The sequence below is a fragment of the Phyllostomus discolor genome, chromosome 6 (genome assembly GCF_004126475.2).
Source record: "Phyllostomus discolor isolate MPI-MPIP mPhyDis1 chromosome 6, mPhyDis1.pri.v3, whole genome shotgun sequence".
In the NCBI taxonomy this organism is placed as follows: domain Eukaryota; kingdom Metazoa; phylum Chordata; class Mammalia; order Chiroptera; family Phyllostomidae; genus Phyllostomus; species Phyllostomus discolor.
The window spans coordinates 148,549,807-148,563,046 of record NC_040908.2 but is presented as its reverse complement, the minus strand read 5'-3'; the positions used below and the strand labels follow the sequence as shown (position 1 = coordinate 148,563,046).

The following is a 13,240-nucleotide window of genomic DNA, read 5'->3' as shown; positions in this document are numbered from 1 at the left end:
CCCCCTGGGGAAGACAGCGCAAGCGCTCTGCAAAGATGATTTTCCTCAGGGAATCAGAGCTCAAATGAGGGTGACCAACTGGCCTGGTTTCCCCAGGGCTGTCCCAGCATTAGTACAAAAAGTCCTGTGTTCCCAGAAATCCCTCATTCCTGGGAAAACTGAGTTGGCTGGTCACCCTGGGGCAAACCCCTTCCGGCGGCACAGGGAAGCGCTGCCAGGGGCAGGCACAGTCCCTAGATCCTTCCAGAGTTGGGGTATAAGTCACCCTGAAGCTCCTCCTAATAGTCAAAAGGTATTTTAATGACTGGTGTTCCCATTCTACAGATGAGGAAACTGAGGTCCAGAGAGATGAAGTAACTTGCCAAAAGTACACAGGAGCCAGGAAATGAACCCGGGGCTTTTCCCAAAGCCCGAGGTACCCCCTTCTACTCATCACACTGTCTCTCACCACACCACTGGGTCACCTGTCCAGGAACACCCTTAGACCGCTTTTGCCCCCCGGGGAAGGTAGTCTGACATCCAGACCGAAGCAGCATGAGTTTTCAGCTATGGGAAGACGAGAAGACAGGTCCAATTTGGTGGGTAACAGCTCAGACCGTGGAGTCAGATTGCTCAAGTCTGAATGTGGGCTCTGCCACTACTGTGCTGTGTGACCTTGGACAAGCTACCAAACTTCTCTGTAACTTAGTTTCCCCCTATGTAGAATGGGAAAACTGATACCACCCTCTGCGTGTGTGTATTGCATAGGATTGTTATGGGAAGTAAAAAATCAATAAGGGTGTCAGAGGCTTAGATGGAGGCTGGGAAGTTCATTAAATAAATATAAGAAAGCACAGTTTGCTATACCCAGTATTGGAGAGAAATCAGATTAATCTTAAGAAAAACCAGGCAGTGGGACCAAATCATGGAAATGTTGAACTCTAATATTCCGTTCTGTTTCTTCCCGTGAAAATGTTTATGGTTTAGGAATTGCTGGGAGATCCCCAGCCCACAGGCAAACCTGTCAAAGCAACATGGTAGGGGCATCTGGGCAGCCTGCCCCAGTGGGATGCCACGGGGCAGGCATGAGGCCCTGCCTGGCCACCCGGAGCCCAGGGGATCCCTTCGTACCTGACCTGCCCACGAGGACAAGGGGAGCTGGAATTCTCCAGCTGGGGTAGCACCTCTTACTCAGCGGTGCTCTCTGAGAAGGCATGAGCAACATCATTTTACAGATTTGGAAACAGACTCAGAGAAGTTCGAGAACTGGTTCAAAGTCCAGTTAATAACACGCAGAGTCGGGATTCAAACTGAGATTGAATTCTAGAGTCCCTCTGCCTTATTGTTTCCGTGTGCGTTTTGACTGTCACGTAACAAGGTACCTCAACACTTAGTAGTTTAAAACAACAGACATTTACAATCATACAGATTTGAAGGTCAGATATCCAGGAGTGGCTTGGCTGGGTGTTTCTGGCTCAGAATCCCTCATGAGGTTAGAGTGAGGATGTTGGTCAAGGCTACCGTCAATTTCAGAGCTGTACTGAGTTTGCGGCTGGAGAACCAGCTTCTAAACTCGGCAATGAGGCTGTTGGCAGGCTGGCTACTGGCTGGAGGCTTCAGTTTTTCATCACATGGACCCCTCCAGAGGACTACTCGCAACGTGACAGCTTGCTTTCCCTAGAGCAAGAGATTCAAGAAAAAGAGAGCAGCCAAATGAAAGAGCATCAGGAGGTGCAGCCTTTCATATCTCAGTAGCAACACACCATCACTTCTGCCATCGGCTGTCAGTCACACGGACCAATCCCGGTAAAGTGTGGGAGGGGACTACGCAGGGGTGTGAATACCAGCAGGCAAGGATCTTTGTGGGCCGTCTTGAAGGCTGGTGACCACACTGCTCACTTCTCTAAAATCAGACAAGAAGGCACATCCTGCAAATAGTAAGGCAGTGCCCCCCACAAACAAATCACAGGAATTAATCTTAGTCTAACCACTTTTGGGATGTTGTTTATTGAACACACATTCAATTCATTCAAGGCGTAGGCTGGCCCCTCTGGATACAGGCAGGTGTTAAACCTACAGCTTACAGTGGCTCATGGGAGAAGAATAAGAATCAAGCCATGTGGACCCCCGGAGAAGAGAAGAGGGAGAGGCCAAGAAATAGAGGTGGACTCAGGACTCCGTTTCAATGTGGCTCTAAAATCTTCTAGTCCAGGTATGGGTTCATCCTGACACAACCTGGGTTTATTTTCCTGGGCCTGGACAACACCCCGACAGAGAACAGGAGAGAGAGAAGGAAAAGGGAGAGAAGTAGGAAGCCTTGGAAAAAATGTCCTAGTTTACCAATGTCTGGAATTTCACAATTAGGCATTCTTTTTTTTAGCATGAACTTATCAAGCTAAAATTTTGAGCCAAATTTTGCTAAGGAAATGGGGGTGGAAAAAACAGTGAGTCAACCAGATACTAAAGGTGGATAAGGGAAATGACAGAGAGACTGGGTTTGGGGTGCAAAGGAGACAGGTGTTTCCTTAAAAAATCAGTCCTGTACTGTCTACCAAAAACCACCTGCCACATTCACTGTAACTATCTCGTTGAACAAAGGAATAAAATCATTTCCGTGAATGCCCCCACAAGTGTGATAGGAACCTAGTAGGTAATATCTATTTTAATTTATTTTTTACTTTTCGATTACAGTTTATATTCAAAATTAGTCTGTATTAGTTTCAGGTACAAAACAGTGGTTAAAAACTCATACTACTTTACATGGTCCACCGATGTTTCAAGTACCCACCTGGTCCATACTTAGTTATCTCAATATCATTGACTACATTCCCGCTGCTGTAGCCTACATCTCTGACTATTCTCTAACTACCCATGTGCACTGCTTAATCCCTTCACTTTTTTTCACTTGATTCCAGCCCTACCCCCACTCTTCTAAATGCTTCTTCACCTGCTCTTCAGAACGGATCTCCCCTAGGACTATAGCAAAGTTACTAAAAACTTTGATTCAGTTTCCCCGTCTGGGTAAGGCAAATAGTACCAGCACCTACCTATCGCACACATAAAGAAACTACACGTGAAAGCAATGTTACATTCTCCGAAATGGGGGGAGGGATAAATTCCAAGAATTCCGACACGCACAGCCACATTTTAATTCCAAGCAGCTAGGTAGCTACGTTCCCAAGGCTTCTGCTAATGAAGGCGCATTCCTCAAATCAGCCAGCCCATCCACTCGGGTCAGGGAAAAAATCAGGGTTTTTCCTGATCTGGTAAGTAAACAAGCTAAGTCATTTCCTTCCCTGGAAACCAAACGGTGCCCACGTCCTCCGATCCCACAGCCTTAAAGTCGCCCAACAGCACTTCCAGACATCGCGCCCTGCTTGGCTGGCTCCGCCCCATTTCGCAGGGGCACCAGCCCCGGGCGGTTTCCGCCACCCTAAAGGACTACAGACCCCGGCCTGCCCCGCGCGGCCGCAGGGACGGCGCTTCCCCAATGAAGTGGTCACATGACCTGGGGAAAATGGCTGCGTTGACTGCGGAAAATTTTGCAGCACTCCAGAGCCTGTTGAAGGTAAACTAGAGCGTGGGGACAGCGTGAGGCGGCCCTTTGTCACCGGGATTTTAGATGGAATCGGAACTTGGGATAAACGGACCTTGATTTGGAGCCACGACTCTGCCATTGCTTCTCTGTGGCCCCGGGCAAGTCGCTGCCCCTTTCTGAGCTGTTTACAAGAAAAAATAAAATTAATGCTGGCCTGACAGTGGTGGGGGGACAAATAAGATAATGATTGTGAAAGCGCTGCTGGTTTTCCTGAGCGGTGCATTAGGGTGGCAATTGCTGGGTCCACGAGGCAGTTCAGATTGCATCCAGCAGCCCCTGTGCAATGCTAGGCAGTAGAGAAATTCTCTCTGCACGCGCCCTGCCCTGAGTGAAGTGCACATTCTTTGTTCTCCACAGTCCTGGGTTTTCTGTCCTTGCTTTTGAAACCGGAAAAGACGGTGTTCATGCAGCCTGTCACCTACCAGTGATTGAATCTTTATGGGCTCTTTATTCAGATGGTGGGCAATCTGAGAAGACAGCGGGATTGTACCCTAACAGACTGTCTAAACTTCTACTTTAAACCTTCCCTTTTTTTAAGGGGAAGGAAGACAAGCCTAGGTAAGGGGTTTGGAATTCAGGGAAAAAGTTAATCAGATAAAAGCTGCAACATTCTTTCATCCGTGCCCTGGGTGGTGGACTGCTCTCCCTGGAGCACAGTGACTCAGATACCATCTTGAATTGTTTGTAGTCCTCCCGAGGCACAAAGGTGGAACTGCTTAAGGTCTCCTGGAGTCAGGGTGGGTTGTATCTTCAGTTCCTGAAACAATGGCTTTTTACATACATTGATTACTAAGCTTATTAACTGTTACCTGAGATTAAAAATTTTCCAACATTTGAGTTTCCCATCACTTTAACCTCTATAAGGGCCCGAAGTTCTGATCATCATTTGAAAGATTATAAGGTCAGAAGGGACGTACTTCACAGGTCTTGGTAAGGATCGAATGAAATGACGGATTGGATTTATTTGCTTAACTTCAGGCTTCTCCTGTAGGAAGGAGTGGCTTTATCTTCCTCTGCAGTTTACAGTTCTTGTCACTAGCGGACATTATGCATCGATTTGTCTATCTTTCTCACAAGATTGCAAGATCCATGAGTGACTTTTTTTCAAACACACCAGACGAAGAGGGTAGAGTTAATTACACTCAGCAGTCATGTGGGGCACAAGTTCATCATTCACGGCACAACATTCCTCATTGGTCCATGCCGTGGTCCCTATGTTGTTTTAACCACCTCCCCCGTGTTCTTCTGTATCTTCATCCCTAAAGGCATCTAATGTTATTCACAAATGTATCGCCGACAAGTGTACCCCCAACACCTGAGATACAGCATATGCTTAATAAGCAGCTGTTGGACGTATTCATGAGGGAAGTGAGGCCACCGGGTGAGGGCAGGGTCATGGTCCTTTCTGCGGTGTCTGACGGGAGTAGAGAGCCGTTGCTGTCTAAGGTTTTCTGTGTTGCTGGGCTGCCCTTTTCTTGGTCCCTTGGCTAGGGAGCAGGTGTTTGTTGGAACTTTCTTCTTTCTGCACCCATTGGTGTTCTCGGTTGCCCTTGTCTTCGGCTCAGAGTCTGAGATATGTGAACAAAAAGAAAGCCCAGGGGACTCACCTCCATGCCATTCCCTGGCCGTGAGGTCCACAGCAGGGCGGTCTCCTCCTCTCCCCCTTTCAGAGTCACCTTGGGTTTGTTCACCTGGTGCCCAGGGACATTTATTGTGCTTCACAGGAAGAATAAGGAAAAGTACTCCGAATCCATCGTCCCAGACATGAGAGTGTCCTACTCACTGTTAAATCTGGAGTGTCAACACGGTGTCACACCATCACATCATAGAGGGACAAAACTGTTCTAAAACATCTGTTTTCATCAACTGTTTATTTGCTTTTCCATCTGTGAATTAATTTCTAGGCCTCTTCAAAAGACGTCGTCAGACAGCTATGCCAAGAGAGCTTTTCCAGGTCAGCCCTCGGCTCGAAAACACTCTTGGACACCACGTGTTCCAGCTTGTCTGTGACCCAGGAGGAGGCGGAGCAGGTCAGTGTGGTCAGAAACAACCTTCGGCCACTGGGCTCTTGACTCCTTAGTCTCTTTCTTGACTTCCCAGCCATTGCTGTGTCCAAGGAAGTTTTTTCCCCTTAAATGTCTATTGATATTAAAACCACTTAAAATAGATTTTTTTAAATGTTAGTGAACTTAAAAACCTTGGTTTTGAACCTTTATTGTTCATTGAACCTTGTTGTCAATGAGGCGTGAGTGGGAGAACTTACCCAGAATCAGGGTTCCTGACCATTTCCATTTCAGACATGTTACCCACCAGTGTGGCCGAAGCCAGCCATTTCGTCTTTTCTTTCCCAGCCCGTCACTCACTGCTGCTCACTAATCGTTGGTTGGATAGCTCAGGCAGACTCTTCTGGGGTCAGTGGCAGGAGCTCCACGGCCTGAGTGCTGTGAGGGAGGATGTGCGGGCTGGGAGGGCGATCTCAGCTGGTGGCCAAGAGGAAGAGTAGAGAGACTCACGGGATGTCGCACTCCAACACGGGAGTGCGTCCAGACCGGCCTCTGTTACTGCTGCTGCTGCTGCTGCTGCTGCCATTTCTAAACCCGGAGCTTTGTTCGTTGAAGTTAGCTGTGGGAGGGTAAAAGGCAGAAGTACGATTATCAAACTGAGTTGGAGACTGACTTTGGGTTCCACATCTATAACCCTGAAGCAAAGACTTGGGTGCAGGTACCACCTGAGAGGTGGTTCTGGGAACCACAAAGGAGAAGGTGGGGGAAATCAAACTGGGAAGAGAGGCAGACCAATAACAGGGTGTGTGTTAGTGAGCGGTCACTTCTGTGGGCAGCTAGGGCCCAATCATAGGGGCCTGTTAGAAGCCGTGGGGAACACACCCCAGAATGTTGGTGGCCTGGAGGGCAGAGAGGCTGGGGAGGTCTCCACTAACGCCCACTCCTCCTCAGTGGCGGGGTCACTGTCCCCTGTCCTCTGGTCGTGCCCGCCTGTTGCTGAACAGCCTCCCGAGGCGTCAGGGAATGCCCTAAAGCAGCAGGTGACCTCTGGAGAGTCCCCTCAGGTTCAGCTATGCGTCATTATGTCCACAGAGCGACCACAGCCACGCCTGGAAGGTGGAAGGGTGGAACACAGCGTCCTAGCCCTCCTCTTCCGCAGGGCGGGCCACACAGCCAGCCTGGAGCCGATGGTTCTCTGTCCTCCCAGGTGACAGCCCAGGGACAGGGCCACAACGCTCCCACCACTCGGGATTCAGCGCCCAAACCCGCAGGGGCCAGTACCTCTGGGAGCAGACAGTTCGGTCGGCACAGCCTCAGGCTCTGGCCAGGTGCGCGCGGAAACTGATTACTAGAATTCTGTAGCACACTAAACATATGTTTTTTGCAGATTTGACCAAAAAAAAAGGTATAATTTTGATTTATGCACACCAGATGGCTATGGTTGTGTTGTCATTCTTTTTATTTGACAGTCTAAGGGGAAGAGAGGTCAGCCCCCCTGACTAAATAGTCAGGTACTGCATGTTTTAAAACTTCTTGCGGCGCACTGGTTGAAAATCACTGGGCTAGAAAGTTAACTGACGGTCAGAGTCTGTGCAGTGGGAAAGGGTACTCAGTAACTCTGTGCTCGAAAGCAGGGTGTGTGGCAGGGTGACAGCTTCCCATGCCAGGTGGCCACGTCTGTCTTCTAAAGCAGCAGGTGAGCTTAGGGACAGACTGAGGCACGTGGGCATCGGCACCTGAGACAGAGGCCTCAGGACTCACGAGGCCACGCTGAATGGCTGTCGCAGTGTGTGGCCGGCGGTGGTGGGGGGAGCCTGGCCCCGGCCCCTGCCCGCTTTCCCTCAGCGCGCAGGGCGCCCATCTCTCTCCTGCAGCTGCTCCAGGCTCTGCACCGCCTCACCAGGCTGGCGGTGTTCCGTGACCTGGGCTCCGCCGAGGCGGTTCTGGCTCTCTTCCCGGAAAACTTCCACCAGAACCTCAAAAACCTCCTGACGAGAATCATCCTGGAACACATGTGAGTGCTCGTTTCGTGGGAGTTCCTTGTAAGGCTTGTGCTGTTTGTTCCTGTTCTAGAAGTAGTAGGTTCACTCTTTTTTAAAAAAAAATTTACTTTTTTTATTTTTAATGAGAGGGAGGGGAGGGAGAAAGAGAGCGAAGGGAGGGAGAAAGAGAGGGAGAGAAACATGAAATCAGTTGCCTCTTGTACGTTCCCCAGCTGGGAACCAAGCCTGCAACCCGGGCATGTGCCCTGACCCGGAATCGAACTGGGGACCTTTCGCTTTGCGGGGTGATGTCCAACCCCCTGAGCCACACCGGTCAGGGCAGCAGGTCCGTCCTTGAAAAGCAAACACGAGTAAGCAAGAAGAAAACCCGAGCCCTGCCACCCAGGGGCTGAGCAGCATCGCCTGCTGAATGGAGAGCCTTTTCGGACCTGTTTGGTTTTTTCACTTACACGTGCAGAGAGAGGTTGGCGTGGTTTTTAACACAATGGGACGATGCCATTTGATAACATGCGTGTTTGCAGTTAACAGTCTTAATGTTCATGGCACTTCAGGTCAATAAACACTCACCTTCAGTAACATTTTTAATGGCTAACTGTATCCCATTACGTAAAGAAACTATGTGTAGTGTAATTAAGGAATTCCCAGGTGCTAGGCATTTGTGCTGTCGGCCGTTTTCACTTCAGTGGAGATTTGTCGCAGGCGGTGGGCGGTGGAGGCTTCGGCTTTATGCCGTCAAGTTGGCCACAGAGAGGTCGCCCGGCTGCTGTTACACCAGTAAGACACAATGTGCCTTTCTCCCCAGACCTCCACCAGTGCTGAGGGAGTGTGTTTTCTCTTTTTAAAGACTTTATTTTTGAGAGAAGAGAAGGGAGAAAGAGAGACAGCGGGGTAGAGAAACCTCAATGTGCTAGGGATACATTGACCAGCTGCCTCTCAAATGCCCCATGCTGGGGACCTGGCCTGCCACGCAGGCAGGTGCCCTGACTGGGAATCAAACCTGCGACGTTTCGGTTCACAGGCCGGCACTCAATCCACTGAGCTACACCAGCCAGGGTGGAATTTTTACTTTTCTTACAGTTTTTTCTGTTTCACACATGGCAAATAGCACCTCATGTCAAGTTGTCTGTCTTTGCTACTGGTGATGTTGAACATCCTTTTTGGCCATGTTTTTTGGTCAGTTTTATTTTTTGGTGAATTATCTGCATATTTCCTTGGCTGGGGAAATCCTTTTACACACACACACAATTAAATCAGATTCCACGAACTGGCCAGCAGCAGGTTTGAACAGACCTCCCGAATAGGAATAACAGAGAATGCCTGTTGACACAGGGTTTCGTTGTCTATTGAGAAACTTCCTCCTACGTGACCACATTGTAGTCTGACTGTGCTTGGCACCCGTCTCACAGCCGCACTGTTCACTGTAGCGTTAGGCCTGTGTGGGCATGCTTGGCATACGCTGTAGTGCACTGGTCTCTCCCTGTGTGGCTCAGTTGGTTGGGCGTCGTGTGCGGCCAAGTGAAAGGTTACAGGTTGTTTGATTCCTAGTTGGGGCACAGGCCTGGGTTGCAGGGTCCGGCCTGGTTGGGGTGCGTACAACAGATAACCGATTGATGTTTCTCTCCCTCTCTTCCTCCCTCCCTCCCCCTCTCTCTAAAAATACAGTTTAAAAAGTAAAATAAGATGCAGTGCATTGTGTAGTAGATGCTCAGTAAAAAGAGACTCAGTTGCCCTTTGTTTTGTCTCTGAGAGTGACAGGCACAACAAGATCACAGTGCATTAAGCCTTTTCCTCTTTTTTTTATGTTGTGAAAATAGCACTTATGTCCTTAAAGTCTCTGAGCTTTACAAAACAGACAACAAACAAGTGTTTGTTGGAATGCGGCTACCTCTGTGGTCCTTGCCTGTCGGAGGCTTGAAGCTCACAGGGTCGGGGAGCAGGGCCGGGGCCCACGGCCCCTCTCATTGTCAGAAGACGCCGTCTGCATCCCCTTCCCATCATTTTTACCTCCTCTTTCTCTCGGAAACAGATCCACATGGAGGACTGAAGCCCAAGCAAGTCTGAGTGAGTATCAAGAAGTCGGCCTTTTCCTCCTCACCTCTCCTTCCCAGCCCCAGCTCCGAGTCTGCCAGGTGGCTGAGCTTTTAACCCAAAATCAGAGTGAGCCTGATCCCCGCTGAACAGTGTGTGTTGTTTGCCTCTCGATTCCACTTTTTAAATAATTAACTTTTTCTCTGATTATAAACTTAATACAACATAAGCACGTTGTTAAAAAACAAACAAACAGAAATCTCCAAAGCAGTAAGTGAAATACTTAAAATAATGACATTTCCATTAGGAAAAAACCATAATTGAAATCAGGTTGAAAGTTTGGATGGAAGCGGGTGTTTAATAAATGATCACTCTGCTCACGCAGAGGCAGTCATTGTGCTGAAGAACTCTCCCTGCGTTAACTCAGTGAGTCCTCCCAGCAACCCTGGGAGCTCGGCCGAGAGCATCCCCACTTTACAGGTGAGGAAGTGGAGGCCCAGAGGTCAGACAGGTGGTAGAACCCACCTGCAAGCCTAGTCCATTTGTTCCTCGAACAAAAGCTCCTTCCACTGCCGTGGAAGCTGCACATTTCCGAAGGCTCCAGCCACAACCTCACCCTCTCTGCCCTGTGTCATTTCTCTGCCCTGACATCGGGGGCCTTGGGTGTCTGGGCACAGGCCTGAAGACGCTGCCGCTGGGAGTCGGTGCTACGTGCAGGTGGCACGGAGCAGTGGGCCCCGCCGGCCCGTCCCCCTCAGGGACTCACTGTGTGGCTCGCATGCGTCGCCCACAGACAGCCCTCAGAGCCGCCGGTCACAGAGCAAAGGCTCGGGAAACACGGGCGGCGTGAGCTCTGAGCCGAGCTATCCCCTCCACAGTCTCGCTGCCGCGCCTGGTTGATCTGGACTGGAGGGTGGACATCAAAACCGCCTCCGACAGCATCAGCCGCATGGCTGTCCCCACCTGCCTGCTGCAGATGAAGGTGCGTGCACTGCCACCCTCGCTGGGAGGGAGGGAGGGAGGGAGGGGCCGCAGCGACTCGGTGCCCCTGCGTGCCATCGAAGACACCGGTCTCTGAAGTGTGGGCATCTCTGACCCCATAAATTAAAAAAGCGAGCCCCCTCCCCCCGAGTACAGTATTTATTTACAAAGTGTGTGTTGCTGTATTAACCTAGATACGATAAAGCATACACTGAGAGTAGAAATTTTAAAATAATAAGACAAACACAAAACATAAATTTTAAAGACATTTGCCAATACCTAGAGGTTACCTTATGTCCTGTGGGAAAGGTGAGCTTTAATAAGAAGAGCGCGCTTTCAGATTCCGAACGGCCTCTGGAGGGTTTGCTGCACGTCAGCCAGCTTCTCCTGCAGCGTGATGCGGTCGTCACTGGGGGTGACGTGGCTGGTCCCCGTTAGCAGTTGGAGACGTGTCAGTTCTTCATTTTCTTGTCCCCAGGCTCCTGCCTCTTGGGTGTCACCTTCACTTTACAGTTCTTCCTTTTTTTTTTTTTTAAATAAGATTTTATTTATTTTTAGAGAGAGGAGAAGGGAGGGAGAAATAGAAGGAAAGAAACATTGATGTGAGAGAGAAACATCAATCCGTTGCCTCTCGTGTGCTCTGACTGGGGAGCTAAACCCACAACCCCGGCATGTGCCCTGACCAGGAATCGAACCAGTGACCTTTCGCTTTGTGGGATGACACCCAACCATCTGAGTCTCAGCGGCCAGGGCTTCACTTTACAGTACTCTCCAGGAATCGGTTTAAGCCACGTTTTCCATTCCGAGGGTTTGTTTAGTTAACACTCCATAATGGGAAGCTGGCTGTGTAGACCAACCAGACACTCAGGAACTCAAAACTTGTAAGGAAATGAAAATGTAAGGTTGCCTCTAAGTTATTAAATATTAGTAAAGCTCACTTTTTAATAAGTGGAAGTCATAATACAGGGGTGGGCAAAGGTAGGTTCACAGTGGCTCGCGTGGTTATGATTATTGCCAAGCTTCATTAACGCAAGAGGACATCACAGTGCACTCAGGCAGAATCTAGTAAGCAGTGCTCGAATTGCCGGCCCCGTTATTTACGCATTTCACAGTCTACTTGCTGTACTCCAGCACAGGCGGCACAGAGTGCTTTATAAACCTGCTTTAGCCCACCCCTGTGTTTTGCCTGCATCCCACTGGCTGCTTCTGCACCCCGAGGGCCCCTGTGTCAACTGCCAATATGAACACGTGGTGTTTCCTCCCTTGACTGCCGCTCGGGATGGGAGCGAGCCCGGCTTCTCGGGTACCCGCCCTGAGTGCTTGTTGTGAGTGGAAGCTGACCCCCAGCCTCTGAGGCATCTCCCTCCTTCTCTGGTGGCTGAGTGACGCCAGGGCTAGGACTGTCTGTAGCTCTGAGCAAAGAGCCTCTCTTCAGAGGTTCCCCAAACGGGGTGGGGGCCCGGGTCCAGGGCGTTTGGAAGTGAGGTGACTTTGACTTGGGGACCATGTTCTCTTTTCAGGTCCAGGAAGACCCCAGCCTGTGTGGGGACAAACCCTTCGTCTCAGCCGTCACAATGGAGCTGAGTAAGGAAACGCTGGACACTATGTTGGACGGGCTGGGCCGCATTCGAGACCAGCTTTCTGCCATGGCCAACAAATGACCCCGGCCAGCTGCTGGCCCCAGCTGCTGTCTGCGGTGGAGCACCTCGAGACGCTGGGTGGGCGGCCCAGGCTGTGGTGGCCGCAGCTACGGGACCTTGGGGGTGCAGGGGGGCTGCCGTCCAGAAGGCGCGCCTGCACCCAGAAGCAGCAGCCACGCCCCCACGCCGTTCTCACGCACCTTCTCCGTCCTCTTTCTGACGCCGGTGCGCAGGAGCCTCCGTCTGTGGAACGCTCCTGCTCTGCGTGCAGTGATGACCGTGGTGGCAGGTGAGGGAGCCTCTGCTGCGACTGCCGCCTCAGCACGTCTGCTGAGAGAGCTGGTCTGATCAGTTCCTTTCCAGCATTACTCGGAGAAGTTCGTTCCCAGCCCTGGAGCTCGTGGGGGGAGCAGGTGGGCGGCGCCAGCGGCTCGTGCTTCTCTGTCTGAGAAACCGGGCAGACCCCACGGAGCAGCGTCACCGCAGTGGGCCCCCCGCCCTGAGTCCAGAGCCTTCCCAGCTCCCTCGGCCCTGCTGGACCTGTCAGCACAGGAAGTCTGCAGGGGGGGCCACTGATCAATGTAGCCACGCCTGGGTGAAGACGTGGGAGGGACTGGGAATAAACAGCAGTTCTGAAAACGTCTGGTCATGCCCCTCACAGCTTCACCCTCCGCCTGAGACTGTTGCCTCAGGCCGGTGCCGCCCATCCTTATTCCCAGCTGAGCTCGTGACCACAGTGTGACCTGAAACCAGGCGCGCGGCCCTTGCCACCTTCTGTGGGTCTCGTGGAGAGCAAAAGCAAGGCTGACAGTGTGTGCTTGTCACAAGAGCTGGGACATGCGAAAGCACTCCTTGGAGTCTAGTCAAACAAGAGCATCTCTGTCACGTGCCTGACATGTCACAGGGACACAGGGTGTAGGGCTCCCCCACCCCCATCCAGGCCTGCAGCCTGCTCTCAGGGGTTGGGGACGGCGGGGATGGGTGGAGGGGAAGCCTGGGTTAAGGGGA

The 13,240-nt window shown here is 51.0% G+C and overlaps 1 protein-coding gene across 1 annotated transcript; it reads left to right on the top strand.

Annotated features, from left to right (window-relative positions):
- Nucleotides 1–3,453: 3,453 nt before the first annotated feature.
- Nucleotides 3,454–12,875, top strand: COMMD9 (COMM domain containing 9). Its single transcript, XM_028516867.2, has 6 exons — nucleotides 3,454–3,547; nucleotides 5,482–5,607; nucleotides 7,455–7,594; nucleotides 9,610–9,644; nucleotides 10,490–10,593; nucleotides 12,113–12,875. Exons 1-6 carry the CDS (start codon nucleotides 3,470–3,472, stop codon nucleotides 12,251–12,253), a joined length of 624 nt encoding a protein of 207 aa, XP_028372668.2. The 5' UTR covers nucleotides 3,454–3,469; the 3' UTR covers nucleotides 12,254–12,875.
- Nucleotides 12,876–13,240: the final 365 nt, after the last annotated feature.